Source organism: Ascidia mentula, chromosome 3, assembly GCF_947561715.1.
Source record: "Ascidia mentula chromosome 3, kaAscMent1.1, whole genome shotgun sequence".
NCBI lineage: Eukaryota > Metazoa > Chordata > Ascidiacea > Phlebobranchia > Ascidiidae > Ascidia > Ascidia mentula.
The window spans coordinates 11646247-11666579 of record NC_138568.1 but is presented as its reverse complement, the minus strand read 5'-3'; the positions used below and the strand labels follow the sequence as shown (position 1 = coordinate 11666579).

Below are 20333 nucleotides of genomic sequence, written 5' to 3'. Positions count from 1 at the left end.
GCGATGTTACGAAATTTTATTTGTAGCGGTCGAAATATATTTCGCGATCTCGAAATATATTTCGCGCAGTGAAAATATATTTCGCGAAGTGAAAATATATTTCGCGCGGTGAAAACATATTTCGCGCAGTGAAAATATATTTCACGCAGTCTTAAAATATTTCGCGCAGTCGAAATATATTTTGCGCAGTGAAAATATATTTCGCGCATCGTTAATATTTCGCGGTGGCACTTGTGGGCCACCGTAGTAAACAACTAAAAGCATGACTGTTTTTTTTGCTAGACCTAAAAATTACATTTGTTGGTGACCCCAAGCCCAAATTGCGTCGCGACCCATAGTTTAATTTGCAAAGCCAAAAGTATTTCTGTAACCAGCGCTCTTCAACGCAAGGGAGCCAACGTATTTCATCATTCGTTAAAATTTGCAAGTCTTCCAACACAAACAAAACATGAGTTAAGTACCATTCATAGCTTATCAATAGTCGCTTGCATTACGAGTCTCTTTATGGTCCCATACAGTGGCTGCAAAATTTGCATTGTTTTACTTTACTTAATAGGAATCATATGTACAGCAAATAATTAAAAAAACTCTATTAAAGGCACATCGTAGATTGTTAAAATTATAGGAGAAAGTCTATTATGAAGGCAAATACATGTGTTGCACTTATCTGGTTGTTGAGAGTCTGCTTACCTGTTGATGCTCAACTGAAATCATGCACTGAGGTGTGTATTCATTAACTATGTTAATTTGGATTTTTTTATTCGCTCTTTTAAAAGACCGACTTGGTGTACACTTATACTGAGTGTGATGAGAGTGGAGAAAGATGGCAAGTTCAGATTCCACGACAACCAGATCTTTGCCAACTTGTAACTCCTGCACCTCCAAGAAGGGGAAAAGCATGTGGTTTGTTGCTTTTGGATTTAAGATGCTTTACACTAAGGCGCTGGTTTCCAACTACATTCTATGCCTCTATTTTGAAGTTTTACCAATTTTTTATTTCAATATCATACTGGCTTTTCCCCTGTTGCAGTGACAGGAAAAAGAGTATCGTTGTAAATTTGTCTGTGAAACAAGTTGATACTTTTTATGTGCATCACTAGGTTACCACTGATAGTTCAATTGTTATTCTCGAAATATACATACAATGATGTATATAACAAGTATTTATACAAAAATCAATGAATATATGTTGCTGTCAAGAAACTAATAAACAGGAGTTTTTGTAGCAGTCTGCATAAAATCATGCTCCATGCTGCCCATTAAACACCCCTGGTCTATTACTATCAAGAAATTGAACATATATTCTATGTAGGTAGAACAAACTAATTTTTATGGATAAAAATAAAAATATTATCTGGAACAGCTTCTACAAAAAGTTAATATGAAGACAGTATGGATGATTTTACTAGCACAAAGATATTTAAATAGTTGCCCCTAATTACACTTTTTACAGGATTTTCATGTCGGGCTGGCTATTATTTGGAGCTTGAAACACAGCAATGCAAAGCCTGCCCTCCTGGAACATATTCATTGGGCAGTGGTGTTCGGTTTGATGACTGGAATTTCATGCCTGAAAAGTTTGAAGTTTATGCAGAGTCTGTTACGTTTGCTCAGTATGGATACCTTACCAAAGTTAACAACTGCAATGGGTTAGTTTTATCACTGTGCAAAGTCCCAATAATTTTTATTAAAATTGTAGCCTCACCCCAATGTATGTTATTTATTGATTTTGTTCTGTTCTGCATATAGAACGGTATATGTTCAATATATTTTAAATTAAATTATTACTTTGATCAGATCATTGTGGAAACCTGCAGGCCAATACGTGCAGTCAAATGATGATGATTGTACAAGTTCTTTGAGTTATTCTGTGAATCTTAAACAGGATGGCTTTGTTGAATTTAAGTATCAACATCCAGACAGCGATATGGTGTTTCATTTCTATGTAAGCATATTATAATTTTTGTTTTTAGAAAGTGTTTGTACTGTTATTTTGCTTTGGTTACCATGTATATATATATGTTTAGGTCCAAAATGGTCAGTGCCAAACCTCTCATGATAAAACAAAAAATGTGTTTTTAAACAATACTGGAACTAAGTGGAAGTCATGGAAGGTAGGCTTATTGTATTTTTAGATTTTTGTCTGTCATTTGATAAAGTTAATTTGTAAAATTCAGCAATGTTGTCAGATAGTTTATTTTATTCAGCAATATGTACCTGAAAAGAAGCATTATTGGTGTTGTGCTTTTATTGTAGGTAAAGTTAACTTCTGGACCAAATGTTTTGTACTGGAAAACAACTGGTATCATGGTTGGGAATAAAAAGACACTTGATCCAGTTAAGATTAAGGATGTTCAAATAACAGGTCAAGTTTATTTAAACAGCCTTTTAAAATTTTTCTAAATGAAGCAAAAACATTGTGTAGGTGTATCTTATACAACCACTTGTCAAAAATGCCATTCTGGTTTCTTTGCTTCTTCAAATGCCTCACAGTGGTGTGATCTGTGTCCAGTAAATACGATGAGTGCTAAAGGAGCAGAATCTTGTCAATCATGCGACAAAAATACAGAATATGCACCCCCAGGTTCTGAAAGTTGCTTGAAAAGACCACCTTGCACAGAGAAAGATTACTTTGCCACTCATTCAAAGTGCAGCGAAAACAAAACAGTTCGTGTTTTATTCTGCTATGAAATTGCAGGTTTTATAAATTTTGTGTTTTGTTTTGTCCAGACCAAAATTATGTACAAGTGGATTGAACCAAAAGTGTGTCTTGATTCGTTGCCATCATCAGCACCTCTACCAGATTCTGGCCAAAAAAAACCTTGTGCTCCATGTAATGCAGGGTTTTCCTACACAAATAATAAGTGTGTCCTTTGTGAGAAAAACTATTACTCTGATGGTGCATCAGGTAACTGTCTTGCAAGATATTAAAAATTTTATTTGCCTGATACCAAAAAAAGAAAACACTTTGGATGCCAGGTTTATTGATCGGGTAAAACGGTTGAGTGCCAGGATGTGGTGACCATGGTTTGATAAGATTTGACAGATTCTGTGTTGGTAATCATTTCAGCAGCTTATAAAAGCATGCTAATTACCTACAAAAATTATTTTGGCCTGTTGATATAGAAATCAGCTTGTTTAATATTAAACCATGCTAATTACGCTACAAAATCAACAACAGCTGCAATCATGCATTGACAAGGCCCCAATGTGTCAGTACTGTCAAGTAAACTTTGGGTTTGGCAACATTAAAACAAACATACAATGGAAGTTAAACTGCTGTCAATAGGTTACTGGCACTAATTTTTGTGTAATGTGTTAATTAGTTTACTATAAACTAACTGTTTACTTTTTTTTTTTTAGGTCTTGGTTATGACCAAACATTGAAACATGTTTTTTTCTTGTACTACATTTTTCAAATTAGGGTGTATCTCCATTTAAATGTAGTTGATTGCAGAATGTAACCCTGCAATTTGAAATTGTTTTGTGTATATACATGATTTTGTAAAATTCACAATATACTTTGTTGGGAATAAACCAATATATTGCTGGATTGGCCCAACTGACAATTTACTCTTTCAGCCTGCAAGTTATGTCCTGCCAATACTGCTCCCCATTATGGTTACTGGTATAACTGGTGGGATGAAATGCCTTCCAACATGAAAACATCATGTATTAGTTTTGACACCCGAGACTGCAGCATAAAAAAAGTAATACCCTTTTGTCAGTGAGACCTATGATTTATACTTGTTGTAAAAGCATAATGCCTCTATCATAATTTTTTAGGGTTGGATTGCAGTTGGGGACCAAATCAGAACTGTTGCTTCAAAATCAAATGATGCTTATTTGATATTAGTGCTACATATTGGTGGTTTTTTTGAAACTAATTTCCAGAATGAAGTTGGAAAAGTGACATTTGTTTTTGCCATGGACTGTGTCGGACAATGTCAACTCTATTTCATGAAGGTCATCATTTAAAATTGTTACTTTAGAAAAATGCTTTACTGGTATAACTTCTATGCATTAACAGGATATTCCCAACAAAGGAACAGTTGTGATTGACAGTTGGAGGGGAAGTCATTCACGTCAAACATATACATACACCAACTCATACCACAGGGGTCCACTGTCTGTTACCTGGGCATTCCAAAGAAGTAAACTGGTATATATATAAGTTATGTCATAATCTATAAGTAGTGTTGTTTTATTACATACTGTTTCTTAAAGGGTTTCACAGATGCAGCAAGACTCTTTGTAGTAAATGTTACTAACACTGTTGATGGATCAGCTGATGTCTGTCAATCTTGTGCTCTTGGACAGTCAAGTAAGCTGTCATATTAAAGAATATTTTGTTTGATTCCAAGTTTATGTTTTTTGTATTAAAAAAATAGTGGTAAAATGTTTTAATCATTGTTCAGATGAAAAATGCATACCCTGTCCTGCTGGATCATATGCAAATACAACAACTCGCCAGTGTATTGCATGTCCTGATGACACACATCTGAATAAGGATAAGACTGGTTGTAAAAATTGTGGACGAGGCACATTAAGCCGCATTGACAAAGTAAAATGCTTGAATAAGTGTTCTTTTATTTCGCCGAAGGTAAACATTTGTATTTTGTTTCTTTTGCATACTCGTTAAACACATATATTTGTAGAATGGTGTGGAGTATAATTTTATGAACTTGTCTTCATCATTTACTGCTGCTACTATGCCTAGTTTTACAAGTAGTGGGAGAAAATATAATCATGTCTACCAGCTGAACATTTGTATGAATCAGGTTCGTTTTCATACAAAACTTATATGTGTTCTTTGTTAAGTAAGTGTATTCAGTGTTTTAAAAACCTCAACTGCATAGACTAGGATTATTACAATTATATCCTCTTAAAACTACCAACCTCCAAGCTCAACGCTGATCGACCTAAAAGCGATGTTTATTTAGGGAGTTGGTTTTGCAAAGTGTGTAGACAATGTAACACTTTCAATGAGGGAAGCTTCTGGTGAATCAGTGCAAGGCATGATATGCCGATCAACAGCTACAGTAATGCAAAACAATAATGGTTAATGCTTTTATGCTTAAAACTTATGTTATACATCTGACTTAATGGAAAATTTGTAAACAGGAGACCATGTTTTGGTACATTCTCAACCAACTGTTGTTGCTGATACATTAGTTGAAGTATATCAAGCTGATAACCAGTCTGTCAACCAAAGTCCATTTGAAAATGATGTTGGAGTTAAGTTGGCTGATGTTGTGTATCATATGAGGTAATTTGCACATGAATGTGAAGTTTAAATGAGAGCTGCCTTTACTATGGATAGTTGCACCTTGGATTTAGTCTAATCAATTGCGCTGTGCTGTTGTTGGATCATTTTATTTTATTTTAGCCACTTTGAAGAAGGGAGCAAGGAGTGTAGCAAAGGTCGGCACTCATATGTTTATCTTCGGTGTGATCCTTTGATGGACAACTATGGTGGAAAAATACAAATGCCACAGTTGAGTAAAAAAAAAACACACCTTATTATATGTAACCTTCTGTAATAATATTTATTGTTAGTATAATATTTTTCTTCAAAATAAAAAAGGTTTTTAAATGTTATATTATTTGTTAATGTTTTGTGCAAAGTACTGTAATGTTTGGGAAAGAACATTTCTAGAGCTCCAAAATTAGTAAAAGACGATCACACTAGTATAAGAGCTTTATTAAAGAAATATTAATTTCGCTTATTGGCATCTTCAGTTTCTGTCTCAAAACAGAATATCAATAAAAAATTAAATTAATTAAAAAAAACACAACAAAAACAAAATAACCCAACATTAGGCCCACTTTCGGGTCTGCCCATGACAAAAAGCGATGTGTTCAGGAAAGTGTACATATGTCTTTGTTTAGAAACTGTCCTGATGGCACTTGTGATGGATGTACATTTAAATTTTTGTGGAGAAGTGTTTATGCTTGCCCTATATGTAAAGAGAAAGACTATGAAGCTATAACTGGATCATGTGTTCAGGGGAAAAAGGTTATCACTTTTTGCAAATGCTGATTATCGAATAATATGCACTGAAGTATTTTTTGTAGTTCACATACTGCATGTTTACCTTTCTTAGGTTACTAAGTATCGCTGGAAAAATTACCCAAAACTATGCAAAGATGGTGTTTTGCTGCCTGTTGAGATTTCTGAACCATGCAGTGATTTCACATTGTATATTGAAGTTGGCAGTTTTTTCATCATGTTGCTTTTGTTAGTTATGCTCACAGTGACATGTCGATATTGGAAGAAGAGTAAAAAGTAAACTTCATTCTTTCGTTATAAACCTTTTGTTGATTAATGTAATCCTAAAGAAGTTCTATATAAGGTTATAAGGATAAATCAGGGACAGGTCCAGGAGGGGTGATGGAGACTTATTTGTCTGGCACCTGGCTATCCCCCCATAGAAAAATCCTGGATCCACCCCTGGAGAATACCAGTTCATGAAGTTTACTGATATGCTTTTCAGGTTGGAGTACAAGTATCACAAACTAGTGGTAAACAGCAAAAACGGCAAAAATGAAGGGGAACTGCCAGCAGCTGATAGTTGTGCTTTAAGTGACACAGACTCTGAATATGATGGGCAAAGTGATGAAGTCATCTTCCAGAAAAAGAAATCCAGAATTTTAGGGAAGGTAATCATTACATTTCATCCACGTTTTTTTAGTTACTACTTTTTTTAGCTTTTGTGCCTAAACAAGAAATCATGTTTAAATATTATTTCTCTCCCAGTTTAGTCCACCGACTTTTTCTGTCCCAGCACAACTACAACCAGACTTAAAAATTAGAAAACAATTTTTTAATATTTTTTTTTCCTTTATATTTTCGGCCTTGTTGTTCTCAGGACTTGTACAGCAAGTGCTTAAAATACATTGTTATGTGGTTGACTGCAGTAGTTTGCTTTAACATGTCTGTCGATGTTTATAAAACAGTTTTTTTAAATGAAATGTGACAATTGTCAAAATTATTGAAAAACATGTGGAAGTCTCCTACACTGTTTTGTTCACTTCAGTTGTTAAATTGATTGAGGTTTCTGATCAATCAACCAATTTTGCACACAATAGGAAACTAAGAATGTGTTGCTTTTTGTCTTTTTTTTTTAGCTAATATGTAAAATTGTTTGGGATAAACTATAAAACATCGTGTGGAAGTTATAGCAGTTGTTGATTAGCATAAGAAAGTGACATGCAGCATGAGAAAGTGACATGTTGTTTTTTTATAGTGACATGTTGATTAGTGTAAAAGGTTGGTACCACCAACAAAATGTTAATGCACACAAGAAAAATCACTAAACTCTACTTTTAGAAAACTGCAAATTATGAAAGTGTTCATCTGCAACCTATGACAAGTGGTGTCTAAGATTCTGATAAAAACATAGCCATATTTCTTGCATAAGCTTCAACACAACTTTGTGGTTAATTGTTTCTATCGTTTTCTGTTTGTAACCTCATTAAAGGACCAACTAAATGTATGCAACTTGCACAGTGCTTGATAAATATCAATATAATTTTTCAACATGCACTATGATAATCTTCAAAATGCGTTTCATTGTAATCTTCATATTGTTAAAATCGTTGACAGTTGTGAAAGTTTACTGCAGTAATCAACATCTATTGTGTCATTTATGATCTGTTTTAATCTTGCTATCTTGTTTAGTTTTACTGTCTGTATTTTGAAGAACTGTTTGTTCGTTAATTTTTTTAAGGCATAGTTTTTTGTTAACTGTTAGTGGTGCTTTTTTAAGTTATGAAAGCTCTGTTACCTGTTGTCAACTGTTACTTACAATCCCCTGTATCCGAATTTTTTCAACCGTTATTTTGCACGCCACAGTTTACTGCCAAATTTAAATTCAGTTTTTTTATTTTATATTTTTTGATTTGATAAAAAAAACGCAGAAGGTTTGACAAACTTTACTCAATGCAAACAAGTTTATCTTGAGTAAACTACATTTAGGTGTGACAACGTGCAGTAATTAGGAAGTATTTGAAACGTTTTGGGCAAGATTAGGTAAAGCGCGAAAGCATATAAAAGTAAAGTGCGTTTGATGACGGCTACAGAGCGCTGAGCACTACACATGTCCTTACGACGCAGCCACTTTTTAAAAGGTAAATTTAGCTGATAGACAAATCCACTTAAATCGGATTTGCCCAAAGATATCATGGAAGCATTTTGGTAACAACACTTCGGGTAGTATTTTGAAGTAGTCTTCTGTGAAATAAAATTGTTTTGTAGTAGGAGTGGCCGCCGTTTCTCTTCTGCCTTCGCTTTTTTTTCCGTCTGTTTTTTTTTCGTGACTTTCCTCTCAGCTTTCCTTTCTTCTTTTTTTCTCCTTTACACGTATGGATGTTTACTCTTTCCTTACATTGTTCGCATTGAATGTCGCAACACCACTCGAATCTGCAGTTGCACGATACTGTTTGCAACCGTTCTTCAGTTTTGTATCCACGTCCACAACACAGTTTTTCGCAACTGTCCCTTCCTCGTGAAGTTCTGTTGCATTGCCGCCCGCTTACTCCCAGATAACCTTGAATTGTAAGGTAGTTTTATGGCAAGAAATTTTTGTTTGCGTGTCTGCAGTGAGATCTGCGCTTGCAGTAAATGCTGATATGTGTGGTTACACAATACAATTGTTTCGACTAATGGGTCTGCCTATTGAAAAAAAGGAAATATATTTGCTTAGTGTTGAAAGCAGCCAGTGTTTGCTATTGTACCTGGGGTACAAATATTTAATATCACCAATAAAAGCAGTGATTCTTATTTAACATCCTACCGAGACAAAGTTGACAATATAAAGTTATGTCTGTCTTTGACAACAGAAGATAGGTATGTTCGCCTCTTTTAAAAACTTTGCATTCATGTACATCGCTAGAAGCTTTCGTATGTTTTATGATGTTTGGAGATTTGTCAAAAATAAAAATCATTTTAGGTCGTTGGTTACAAAATTGCAAATGATTTGCGCATTGAAACTGCTTCACATAATCGAAACAACGATTTTGTTACGTAGTATGTGAGTAACAACGGATTTACCTTCATTTGGTCTGTAGTGGCAATATCGAGGCGAATCTTCAAAATATACGAGACGCTGTTTGTTTACTCGTCTTTCTTTTGGGACTGTCACCAGGGTGTCCTGTTGCACAACCACTTTGATTGCCTTATTGTAACGTGATTTTATATCATCGCTACTGAACCGAAAAAACTTTAATTCATTCCAGCAAGTTTCCATCGTACATGAAGTTGTTGGTCCGTGACATCTACACCGTTGGCGTAGCATTTTTCGAAGAGACTGGAAAAAAAGTTCAATGGTTTCGCTACAAAGCAATTTCTTTGAATTCCGAACTCTTTTTGCAAAAATTATTTGAAAACTAGTGAAATATGGAAGATGCTCGTGAATTGGTAAAACTGTTTTTCCACTGCAACAAAATTGCAATTCAAAATCTGGGTGGTATGAAACGCGGAATTGCAAAGGCCGTAAAGAAAGAATCACTGCGACAGATATTTACTTTTCTGTGACATGATATGCCACAAAAGCCTTTGTCAGGTGCTGGGTGATTGCGTAGCACTTTAACACCAAAGACCTGTCAATTCATCGGAAATAAGATGTTATCGGTAATTTAGGTTACAAGTCAGCCTATTTTACTAACATAATGGTTTAAAATCAAACTTTTATCAAAGTAATCTTTATTATAACGAGCGCGTGTACTTCAAAGAAAATTGAATTTGCCTCGTGCAAATATTACCTGCACGACGGCTTTTACCAAACATCAAACGACTTGTATGAATAGGAACATTACTGTAGTCCAGCCTATACTTATGTTTAGATTTACTCAAGACGGCGTTGAGTCTAAATTTATAACGTTCACTCCAGCATTTTTCCTTCAAATTTGTAAAAGGTTGCAGTAGCAACAAAATGACGTCAACAGACAGACACAGCGAAACTTGACACCGCTAATATAGTGCGAGCGGGTCTCAACCGGTTGGCGGATCTTTCCGAAAACTTTTCAAACTTTTAATGTTGTTGTGGGTGGCGGAAAAATATGTTTTGTAAACCCTGTAAAATGGTACTAATGTCAAGCGAAACCGCGAGTACAGATTTTGTCACCGTTCTAATATATTATGCCAGCCAATTTTGTTACAGAATATTTTTTTTTTTTTTTTAGGCAACACAAGAGTGTTAACAAAAGTATGCATGGTTTAATGCAGAGTAAACTCACCACAATTATATTACGTCAGCAAAACAACTCATTTGTTAACGCACAATTTGACTAAATGGCCAGATTTCATTTGAGCAAGCAGCAGCAGCACCCTGTGCTAAGCCAAGGATGTTTAACACGTGTACAGAAACTATTCCCGAAATCGACAGATAACTTGTGTCAACGTTTACCTTAATCTTATCAGTGGGTAATGCGCACAACTGCTGAAGATGTGACATACCTGGGAAACCGAGATAGTTTTTACAGCATTTGTTGTGAAAACTGTGTGGAGGTAACGAAGTCAATTTGCTACAGTTACACGTGATGTAGTAATGACATGGCATGCTTTTTCGCACGATACCTGCTAACGGGGTCTCCTTTTTTGGTATCAGTTTACAAGCCGTGTCAATTTAAATATTTTTGAGATTGGATGCTTGGCTATGAGGTAAACTACCGGCCTATGACGCGCACAAGTTGAGTTTCGCGTTAAAAGAAATTTTGATTTACCTCTACCACCGTTTGTATTCAGAAAACAAAGGTGATGTATAATTGTTCGACTTTTGTTTGCCTTTGTCCATACAAATTAAAGTATTCTCAAGGAGTTGGCTTCCTAGATAAATAAGGCTAAAAGATTTACGATGTTATTCCATCAGTGATATGCCGCCAAACGTATTTGAGTTTAAATTGCAACATTATGACACACCACATGAGCAAACAACTTTCCAGGTCTGCGTCAAAAGGTCAGAGATTTTGATATAAATTGTCTGATACGATAACATTACTTTTAAACAGGAACATATCATTTTACATCAAGCAAGCTTTATCAATACTTACTTCAAATCCAGTCCCTCTATTATGTTGTATCATTCCCGCTCTATTGTCGCTTTCTCTTTTTTCCAAAATACTTCGTGTTCGATTTATTGCAAACTCGATATCGTCGCTGCATCCGTTCATTCGTCTAGAAGCTGCTTTTAAATCTTAAACAGATTCTAACTTGCGATAATAATAACAACACCAACTTTGTGGCGTACTCACTGTCTGTGTCGTTGGTAGGTTCTATTTTAGCGCATCCACATTCTTCATTCTTTTGACTCCTGCAGCTTTTAGTAATTTTGTACGCAACTGCCGCAGCTTCAATGGCAATGGCAAAAGCAGATTCTTTTGTTCCTATACGTTAGCGGTTAATGTTTCTTTGCTCCCGCGTTTAATCATAATAGCAACCTTTACCGGAGAACCTCTTTAATGACCCTTGTGTAGCTCAAGTGCAGGTAAGAGATAACGAAATCGTTTATTGCCTTAATTTTACTCAACTTATGACATGGCCTACTGGGAGTGCTCTTCAAGCTAGAATAAGGGGTTTCAAAACAAAAACGCAAAAGCTTAAAATAGGTCACTTTTTGTTTTAATCAATGTGCTAAACTGTTATATTTTAAGAACATTTGTCCTAAGACAGTCATACTCCAACTCCGAATGACGTTTGATATTTTTGGCTTTAAGATTGCATATTGTTGGACCATAAAAGCGAATATGTGAGAATTGATAATTCTTGCAATTAGGATGCAATATAGTGCAATAATTAGAATGTTCTAAGTGGTTTTCAACGTTACAACAAAGGTATTCGACATTACAATATAAAGTTGCTATTTACCGTTTTGCATTAGTCTTGATAATTGCCAACGTCCATTGTCCAAAACAGAGCAATTCCACCTTTCATATCTAAATTGGTACTGACATTCTTGAAGAGCCAGTTTTTTTCCTTCACATACAGCAGACATGGTGGCCCTAAAAAAATAAAAATCGTCAAAAAGTATTTTGTAGGGCAGTTTTACACAAACCGTATAGCGGTCTTGTACGTTCTCTCGTTGTCGCAATCTTCCTGATTCAACCTCGGGCCTGAATTAGCTCGACTTCTGAACACAAAAATATGTATTGCTTTATAAAATATCGGAAAGTACTATTTCCTCGGAATTGTTGAAAAAATGAAAAAAAAATTTTGTATAACTTACTCCGATAAGTTTCGACCAGTGGTGACGAACGTTACGTTGACGGCCATTACAATAATAAAAAATTTTGTGAACGAATACACTTGCATTGTGAGAACATTACAAATTACAGATGAAACACGTTCCAGATCATAGACCATTAGGCTAAGAAAGATACCAGGTGGACAATCACAACTCCAAACTAAACTTTTGTATTGCTGCACATTATGTACCTCGCTTATAATTGAATTTTAAAAAAACCTTCACTAAAGTGCACCTGACACGCAATCGAGAAAATCGAACTGTCCTTTCATTTTAGCGAAGGCAAATAGGTCCAATGCAAAGTCCGACACCAAAGGGAGAAAAAGAGATACCCTTTTTCTTCGTTTGCTTTTTTCGAAAGTCGCTTTTATTGGACCATATGAAGATCCCCAGATACCTGTCAACTACAACAAAGTTATGTTATAACTTAAAACTTTAAAAAACAATAAAAAGAATAAGTGTTACTCCGACTAAACCTGTGTAAAACAATTCCTCGTTTACCCTGATTACTTCGTTACAAAAATTAAACCTTTTTTGTTGTTTAACTCGCAACGTCGTTTTGCACGAAACCGCATTTCTATATGTCAACCCTCACACGCCAGGAAGTGGTGAAACACTTTGATGTAAATCGCTGATGCAATCATTTTCAACGTCGCCTTCGGTAATGACTACTCAACGATCTATTATCCCTAACCCATCTTAGGAAAACAAACCAAGAAGAGTGTATTTGCACAAGGTTACCGCTTTTTCATTTCCTTGGTTTACTAAGTGAGTGAGAGCAAGGAAGTGCATTCATAACAAAGGAATGTGTGACTCCAGTAAAAATTAAACTGTCATGAACATCAAAACCCAAATTTACAAATTCTATCGAATTAACAACAAACAAGGATTAGCATAAAAGCCTTAAGAAACCGTGAAACAAACAACCATCATGGTGACTAATTTCAAGCTCAATGAGAAGTGTTACATTATGCCGAGTATACGATTATGCGAATGTAAAAATATGGCAGGAACCTGAAAGAAAACATCTTTTTGGAACTGTAATCAAAAATTGAAACGGTCGTATTTCAGTAAATATGCCATACACATTAAGCATAAACGTGTTAATGCTATTACGTCATAGTACTTTCTGTTTTGTTCAACTTGTTTGCAAAACATCAGCAGTTCCACAGCTATTGAAATCAAAAAAAAGATTAAAAAAGAAAATAAGAAAGTACGGTAACAAAAGTCACAGTTGCAAGTGCGTAAACTCTAAGATTTTTTTATAAACTTTGGTCAGGACGCAGAATCTCCTCTAGACTTCGTGGTAACAATTTGAGATATTTCATGAGGCGCATGCATTCCGCAAAAACAGTGTGCAAATTTTGCTGAACAATGGTGATTTGTAATCAACGAAAGGTGAGTTCCAATCCTGCGATGGACACGAGCAATAAGTTTAAGGGCATGCCCAAGCTTAAGACCCATTTTTTCCACAAGGTGACGCTCCACAAGCAAAGGAAGAGCGTCTCCATTGATTTCGTTTTCACGAAACACCTTCAAACAAACGTGGCGTTGCAAAAAGTGTTGAGATGAAGCAATACTGTATACGAACCTGTTTGTATTGCTGGCATCCAATTTCCTCCAAAAAAGTGCCGACGGCATCGACGGACCATTCTCCCATTTCCTCTAAAGCAGTAGTAAGCTCTTTTCTTAGCAGCAACTCACTGTTTCGCATTTCAACTGGCAAATCTCCAAACAGTGATGTAGAAGATGTGGGGCTAAATCCACTCGAAATTGGAACAGAATTATTAGATTTTGTACCGTTATGGAATTCAAAATCGTTTGCTTGATGCTTTGACAGAGGGGAAGTAGTTTTTCTTAAAAAATAAGAAACAATTACGAGTATTAATTTCTCTTGTTTTGTTGAAAAAGAACATTACCGTTGTAACATGTGAGCTTGTGAGGGTGGAGCACTAGAACTCAGTCGTCGCAAAACATCGTTTGATTTTAAGTGTGCAGTTTCATGGTGCGGATCATTCGCAGTGTAGGAAGAGTTTGATGAAAGAGCCGGTGGACTTGAATCTGTGTTTCTCTTGCATGATCTAATTTTTTTTATTTGTCTGGTCAAATGCATGATACCTTTACATATAATAACTAACCTTAAAACATAATCTGACTGATGCATTCTTTCGCCATAGCTGTTTTTATAGGTCAGTGACGTCATCGGAATAGCGTGGTTGTGAAGATTAACCATTTTCGGCTGGTTCGACTGCTTGTTTGTGGTACGGGGTCGGTTCTTATGTGATAGAGGAGCTAATAGCTTGGCAGATTTTGCCTTTTTATCAGATTTAAAGCGGTTCCTTCTACCATTGTTTTCAAATTGATGTTCCGCTTGAAATGCATTTGGGTATGATCCAAACCACATGTTATTCGGATCAAGGTTATTTTGTAGAGACGAATTCGTGCAAGGATCGATTCGGTTGAGAAAACTTCCTTCATGAAATCTAAGAGCAACCAACTAGATTATATTTAACACACAGGTTTTTACCACAAAAACATAAACTTACGGTAATATTCCATCAAATGATGCCAGCTGTTCATTAAACGGTTTGCGGTAATCCCAATGAGCATAAAGATTTTTTTTGTCAAAATTTTTGGTGCGAGGCGACGTTAACTCTACCATGGGTTGCTTTTTGACTAAACATACCAAAAATAATTTTGAAAAAACCTGCCAATGGGCAAGTAAATTTTACAAGGCGTGCACATAATCACACAACTGTCAGACTATTTGTTTTGCAAAGAATAATTTATAATCGGTGTTCTATATTGTTAATTTTCGATAAAGGCCTAAGTTTTTTTTTTACTTGTAAGTACTGCTACTCTTTATGGATTCGTTCACCGCTACGCAAGTTTGTGGCATTTCATTAACCCTAATGATGTACATTGTAAGACATTTTTTTCGAGGTGGCGTCGAAAATTGCAAAAAAAAACAATTGTCACATGACAAAAATACAGCCAAACCATAAAAATACGAACGATAGTATACTGCAAGCTGAATAATAGCCAATGTTTTTTCACGCAAATATTTTTTTCTTTTATCCTTGCAAAAGTTTCATTTATCCCAACTTTCAGAAACAGTGTTTCAGATTATTGCAAGAATTAGGTCACAAAATACTAACCCTCTGAACGACAATTTGGTAAGGAAGGTAATGGCATTGAAGGGGGTGGTGTACAGTAACCATTTGCAACTGCTCGCTTCATGGCGTCATACAATGCATATTCGCTGTAGCCAAACCCTGGTCGTGGAAGCGATTTGTGACCGTTTTCTCCAACGTCCAGCCACGGGCTTAAATTATTTGATGACTTCTTGTTAGTCCAAAAAGGAATAGAATGGGTACTGTTAAACAAATCAACGTATCTTCACATCAATGTGTTTGTAATTAACGAATGATCATTAAATTGCAACATACCGGTGTTGTGATTCTTGGGACTTTCGACCATATTGTTGGTTTCTGCAATCTAGAAAATGATCAATAGGAAGTCACAATACTGAAACTCTTATATTCCAGAATCTTAAAACCCGAAACCCGTTATTTTTGTATTCTGTAAGTAAACTTGATACACCAAAACACCAACAAAAATGACATGAACTGTATACAGTCGATAATAAATCGTAAACATTCATACAGTAATTTTTAAACTATATAAACCACGAAGTAAAACATTAAAAATATGTATACTTACTGTCCTCAACATCGGAATAACATTTCTTCGGTGAGGAAATTGACTGAACACCATCTTCGTCGCTCTACAAACATGGTTTTGAATAAAATAGGTTACTATAATCAAAATTCCTATCATGCTAATGGAAATGGTCAGAAGGAAAAAAACACACAGGATATTCATTGTAATCCGAATCAGTTCTTCTCTTTCGATTGCTGGATCCATTTCCGGTTGAATTAACTCGCATGTCAATAGACTCCACTCCATTTGGAGAACTTGCCTCGCACCGAGTATTCGCTTTTTTATTATGCAATTGGGATATAATGGAGTTTAAACCGCCTTCCCGCCTGCACAAACGTTACCAGTATTATGTTGGATTAAATTACTTGTTTTGCGCCACGTTTTGATAAAGTGGCCTTACCCTTGTTTAGATGATGACGAAGTTGAGGCGTCAGAAAAAACCAAAGACAGTGGCTTGACACTTGTGTCATCGACACACAAGGAAGTGTCGTGTTGCATGGTGGAATTTGGCTTCGCATTTTCCTGCGAAAGCGAACCAGAAGATCGTTTATTGGTCATAATCGCAGAGATTATAATTTCACAAACAAATGCAAAAGTTTGAAAAGTGTTGTCAACAAAAATCTTTTACTTCTATTGCCAGTCTAGACAATTTTTGAGATACAAGACGTAAATCGATCAGTATGAACCAAAATAGTGAGACAAATTAGTTTAAATTATAAGAAAATACATCGAATTTGTAAAATACGTCAAAATATTCAACAAATGACTGCAAAACTTTTCTTCAATACATTCACCGATAACCATAACTCAACTTATTTCGTATGTGTTGAAGGTCGGCTGATACAAACCGAACGATACTCTCTCTCCTAAACACACCTTTCCACTAAACCGTAGTGTTATTGCAGTAGTAAACCTGTATCAACTCACTAAAGATTCCAATTGTCACAAAAACATCTAGCCAAACACAACTCTTCCTGCTGAACTGCATGTAGTAGATATAGCATATTACCGCCAATGCTTAGCTATATTCAGTCAAACCAAATACAAACAGCGCAGAGTGGTGCACACTGTGCTTCATCGTTTCCTTCCCCTGCTTCGTTGTGTTCAAAACGGCACAGTTCCTTCCTTCCTGACATGGAACTGACGAGTTGTTTCCAGCTACTATGCTGTTGTGAACGCTGCGGTCCTAAGCTATTCTACCGTACCAGAAGGTGTTGTATTCTGGGTAGTTTGAAAGTCTGCATAACGCCTCTTGTACTTTTAGCCCCACCTACAATCGTCTCGGGACGCCCAGTTACAGCGATGTCAGTAGTTAATTTTTAGTTAATCTACATGCAATTTTTAATAATTTTACTTTCACCAAAACATTTACTATTGAGATTTACGCGCTTAAATTATGATCGGTGAATAAAACGAAACAAACTCACCGATTTTGCAGTCGATAATCCCTTGCAGTAATCGCATTCACAAACTGGAGGGTGAACTTGGAGAACACCTTTAGTCATCAAAGTTTTTAAGCTTTTTCCGCAGTGTCGAATACTCCGCTTCCAATCTTTAGCAGTTTCTCTTCCGCTTATAAATTGAAATTCGTTTGGGGTCAACCATTCGTCATTGAAAAGAATGGACTGTCCTGTAAGGATGTAATTAACAATGTAATACCATATACTGTACAATTTACTTAATAACGACGTATGCTCTTCGTACATCACGCCAAACTTATCTTTGAGGACTTTCTATAACACTAATGCCAATAGAGAATATTTGATAATGGTGGTGAGTTTCTGTCAGTCGAGAAGTCATAAATCGGTTTTATTTTAACTGAAACAGATCGTTCAGTGAGATATTATTATTGCATGCTGTATATCAGAGGTCTCAAACACGCGGCCTGCGGATGCTTTTAGTACCGCCAGTTAAGCAAAATTCCAATTACTTTTAAGTTAGTCGTTTTATTCGGAACCGATTAAAATGCTCGTGATTCATTGATTGTAAAGTTTTAAGAAAAAAAGCCGTTTTGGAAAGCTATTGCTATTGTTTCGTCACAAGAAGCCATTGTTCCTTTGAAAGCTGGTCTTGCAAGTTGGCGATTTTGCAACGTTTACTTTAACATTTCAGAAATTATTGTTAATTGATTATTGTTAAAAACTTTCGCGGCACATCTCTGCCCATTTTGCGGCACACCAATTCAACTACAGTTTATTCCTGTTGTGCAATATTTTTGGCAACAAAAATAATCTCGAGTTATAATTTGGCCATTCGGTAAGTTTGAGTTTGAGACCCCTGCTGTATCCTGTATAGCAGTGGTTCTTAACCTTTTTCTATCACGCCTCCTTTTTGTAACAGACTTGACTTGTGCACCCCCCCAAACTGTAAATAGGTTTCATACTAAAAGCAATTGTGTTTTTGTCGATCTACGTAAATAAGCTAGCTAGCATTAAAGTCACTACAAAAAATTAAGTTTTGGTATAGAGCTTGCGCCCCCCATGAGAATTGGTTGACGCCCCCCCCCCCCCCCGGTTAAGAACCACTGCTGTATAGGGTCCACAATTTGAATATTGTGATAAAAACACATATTAACAATACTCACCCTTGCTGCCTTGGCATAGTTTTGTGACGTATAAAAGTCCTTTGTTGCCACCACACTCCACTTCCAATATTGCCTCATTCAAATCGTTACTTTCCAAGCAAATGTCTAATCCTAACCTCGAAGAATCATCTGGTTTTTCAACAGTGTAACGTGTAACAAAATGGTGCAACGAAGAACCGTTTGTTCTTCCACCTCCAGTGTTTAATGACTCTTTGCAAAAAAGGTGATAAATCAGTCTTTGAAGTTAAAAAAATTCACTTTGACCTAAAAGCGCTACCTGGCCCTGGATTTGACATTTTCGCAGCAAGGGGTCGACGCACCACCATGCTTGCTGAGTCGTTGTGGCGCAATTGTTCAGCAAAAGTTTGTAAGGAAACTTCGGCATGAGGCGGCAAGCAAGACAAATCTTCTTTCGAAACCGGGCTGCCACTTTCATTGTTTGAAGTAGCGTTGCATTCATCCACAAAATTTTTCGTTTCTTGCCTAACACATTTAGACATTACCCAATGATTTGGCTTTTAAATTAATTATTACTGTTACTTCAGTCAAGACAGTTTCATTATTCGTAGTAGAAAATATACAGACTTGTGTTTTAATGACGACAAGTAGTCTTGTCCACACTTTTCGGCGACTGAAACTTCAACCGGTTCAAGCTTCACATTAAAAAATGCCCGAGTTGCCAAAAGATTTAGACTGTAAAAATATGAACATTTTCAATTGATATTCCTAGGGCTCCTAAAGGAGTAACACATTTCTGACGTTTTTTCTATTACACATTTTCAATTGAACAAATATTTTTTGTTATATAGTAGTGGTGGAAGTTCAAATTTAGCTGCTTCGCTTTGGCCTGAAAATTGGTATACTGATGGCATCACACACAATAGCAGCGCATTCTTAATTCTATGGCGCGTGAAGGATCACAGCGAAAACGCGAAGGCGAAAGAGTGACATCACATCCGGTGGAACGAGTCCGAGCTTTGCGCCTATTACTTATACACAAACAATGCGGTGCTGGGTTTTCGCAACAGTGATATACTATTTAAACAAATGAAATAGCATACCTTGAATAAAACCTGGACGCTACATCGGGAGTGGATGTGTGTAGGTCATCTGAGGTAGATTCAAATTGTCCTTTTGCAACGTCACCGGTTTCTTTTATGTCCAATTCCAACTTGTTTTCTGTTGTATCCAGGTTGTTGTCTATGCGCTGGGAAGATTTTAATTTGCTATTGGCGCTTTCCAAATTTCGTATGGGATTCGAAAATTCACTGTTAGTGGAAACAGATTCCGGTGCAATTAGCTCGTCATTATTTTGCTGTTGGCTTTTGTCAAGCTTTAATTTGGTGCCAACAGAGTCCCTGACTTTAACTTGTTTGCAAGGTTTATCATGCTGTAAGTTGTCTTCCGAATTCGCGGATTCATTTATCTTATCTAAAATTTGTTCCTCGTTTTCAACTGCAGAATTTTGTCCTTGAAACCCAGTCCTATTTTTTGAGATCTTCCGCTTGTCTCTTCTCATTTTGCCAACGTTACCCAAAACAACAGTGTTTGACTTTCACTTTACATAACCAAATAGTAGGTTTATGGTAGTTTCATACCCAGAACCTTATCCAAAACTACCATTGTTGACCTATATCAAAACTGACGGATAGTTACGTTTACAAGATTATTACGGAAAAGCCGTAATCCTGTGCCTATTTCTGCACACAGAAGCAACCTTTGCCAGTGCGTGATGTTACTTATCGTCGACTAAGCGCGTACGATGTCGCATGGTCATTTCCTCA

General features: G+C 36.1%; 3 protein-coding genes across 3 annotated transcripts; 1 reads left to right on the top strand and 2 right to left on the bottom strand.

Annotated features, from left to right (window-relative positions):
• The first annotated feature begins 452 nt into the window (after nt 1–452).
• Nucleotides 453–8164, top strand: LOC145894319 (endosome/lysosome-associated apoptosis and autophagy regulator family member 2-like). The gene is made up of 21 exons (XM_082982866.1): nt 453–722; nt 777–903; nt 1454–1649; nt 1798–1945; nt 2028–2114; nt 2257–2365; nt 2426–2667; nt 2731–2908; nt 3583–3710; nt 3787–3966; nt 4031–4162; nt 4228–4324; nt 4419–4603; nt 4659–4781; nt 4944–5061; nt 5125–5269; nt 5390–5497; nt 5893–6019; nt 6108–6289; nt 6498–6663; nt 7334–8164. The coding sequence occupies exons 1-21, from the start codon at nt 639–641 to the stop codon at nt 7385–7387; spliced, it is 2916 nt and encodes a 971-aa protein (XP_082838992.1). The 5' UTR covers nt 453–638; the 3' UTR covers nt 7388–8164.
• Nucleotides 8165–8168: 4 nt separating this feature from the next.
• On the bottom strand, nt 8169–12322 carry LOC145894320 (protein Wnt-2b-A-like). The gene is made up of 7 exons (XM_082982867.1): nt 12225–12322; nt 12054–12128; nt 11867–12000; nt 11254–11385; nt 11053–11195; nt 9056–9311; nt 8169–8552 (listed from the first exon to the last, which is right to left on the bottom strand). The coding sequence occupies exons 1-7, from the start codon at nt 12308–12310 to the stop codon at nt 8185–8187; spliced, it is 1194 nt and encodes a 397-aa protein (XP_082838993.1). The 5' UTR covers nt 12311–12322; the 3' UTR covers nt 8169–8184.
• Nucleotides 12323–12971: 649 nt separating this feature from the next.
• Nucleotides 12972–20175, bottom strand: LOC145893850 (uncharacterized). The gene is made up of 15 exons (XM_082982214.1): nt 19611–20175; nt 19135–19242; nt 18827–19032; nt 18550–18759; nt 17393–17595; nt 16366–16487; nt 16117–16291; nt 15966–16029; nt 15692–15740; nt 15401–15618; nt 14789–14918; nt 14381–14725; nt 14162–14323; nt 13834–14098; nt 12972–13775 (listed from the first exon to the last, which is right to left on the bottom strand). Exons 1-15 carry the CDS (start codon nt 20066–20068, stop codon nt 13518–13520), a joined length of 2973 nt encoding a protein of 990 aa, XP_082838340.1. The 5' UTR covers nt 20069–20175; the 3' UTR covers nt 12972–13517.
• Nucleotides 20176–20333: the final 158 nt, after the last annotated feature.

Bases quoted from the DNA above. Each gene is read 5' to 3' on its own strand.
- LOC145894319 (XM_082982866.1), top strand. From the start codon at position 639: ATGAAGGCAAATACATGTGTTGCACTTATCTGGTTGTTGAGAGTCTGC. The intron at 4,782-4,943 runs GTTCGTTTTCAT...ATGTTTATTTAG, and splicing joins TGAACATTTGTATGAATCAG to GGAGTTGGTTTTGCAAAGTG. The intron at 6,020-6,107 runs GTTATCACTTTT...TACCTTTCTTAG, and splicing joins CATGTGTTCAGGGGAAAAAG to GTTACTAAGTATCGCTGGAA.
- LOC145894320 (XM_082982867.1), bottom strand. From the start codon at position 12,310: ATGCAAGTGTATTCGTTCACAAAATTTTTTATTATTGTAATGGCCGTC. The intron at 12,001-12,053 runs GTTTGTGTAAAA...TTATTTTTTTAG, and splicing joins ACGTACAAGACCGCTATACG to GGCCACCATGTCTGCTGTAT. The intron at 11,386-11,866 runs GTAAATAGCAAC...GCTAACGTATAG, and splicing joins ATCAAGACTAATGCAAAACG to GAACAAAAGAATCTGCTTTT.
- LOC145893850 (XM_082982214.1), bottom strand. From the start codon at position 20,068: ATGAGAAGAGACAAGCGGAAGATCTCAAAAAATAGGACTGGGTTTCAA. The intron at 17,596-18,549 runs GTGAGTATTGTT...ACATCCTTACAG, and splicing joins ACTATGCCAAGGCAGCAAGG to GACAGTCCATTCTTTTCAAT. The intron at 15,619-15,691 runs GTATGTTGCAAT...TTTGTTTAACAG, and splicing joins TCCCAAGAATCACAACACCG to TACCCATTCTATTCCTTTTT.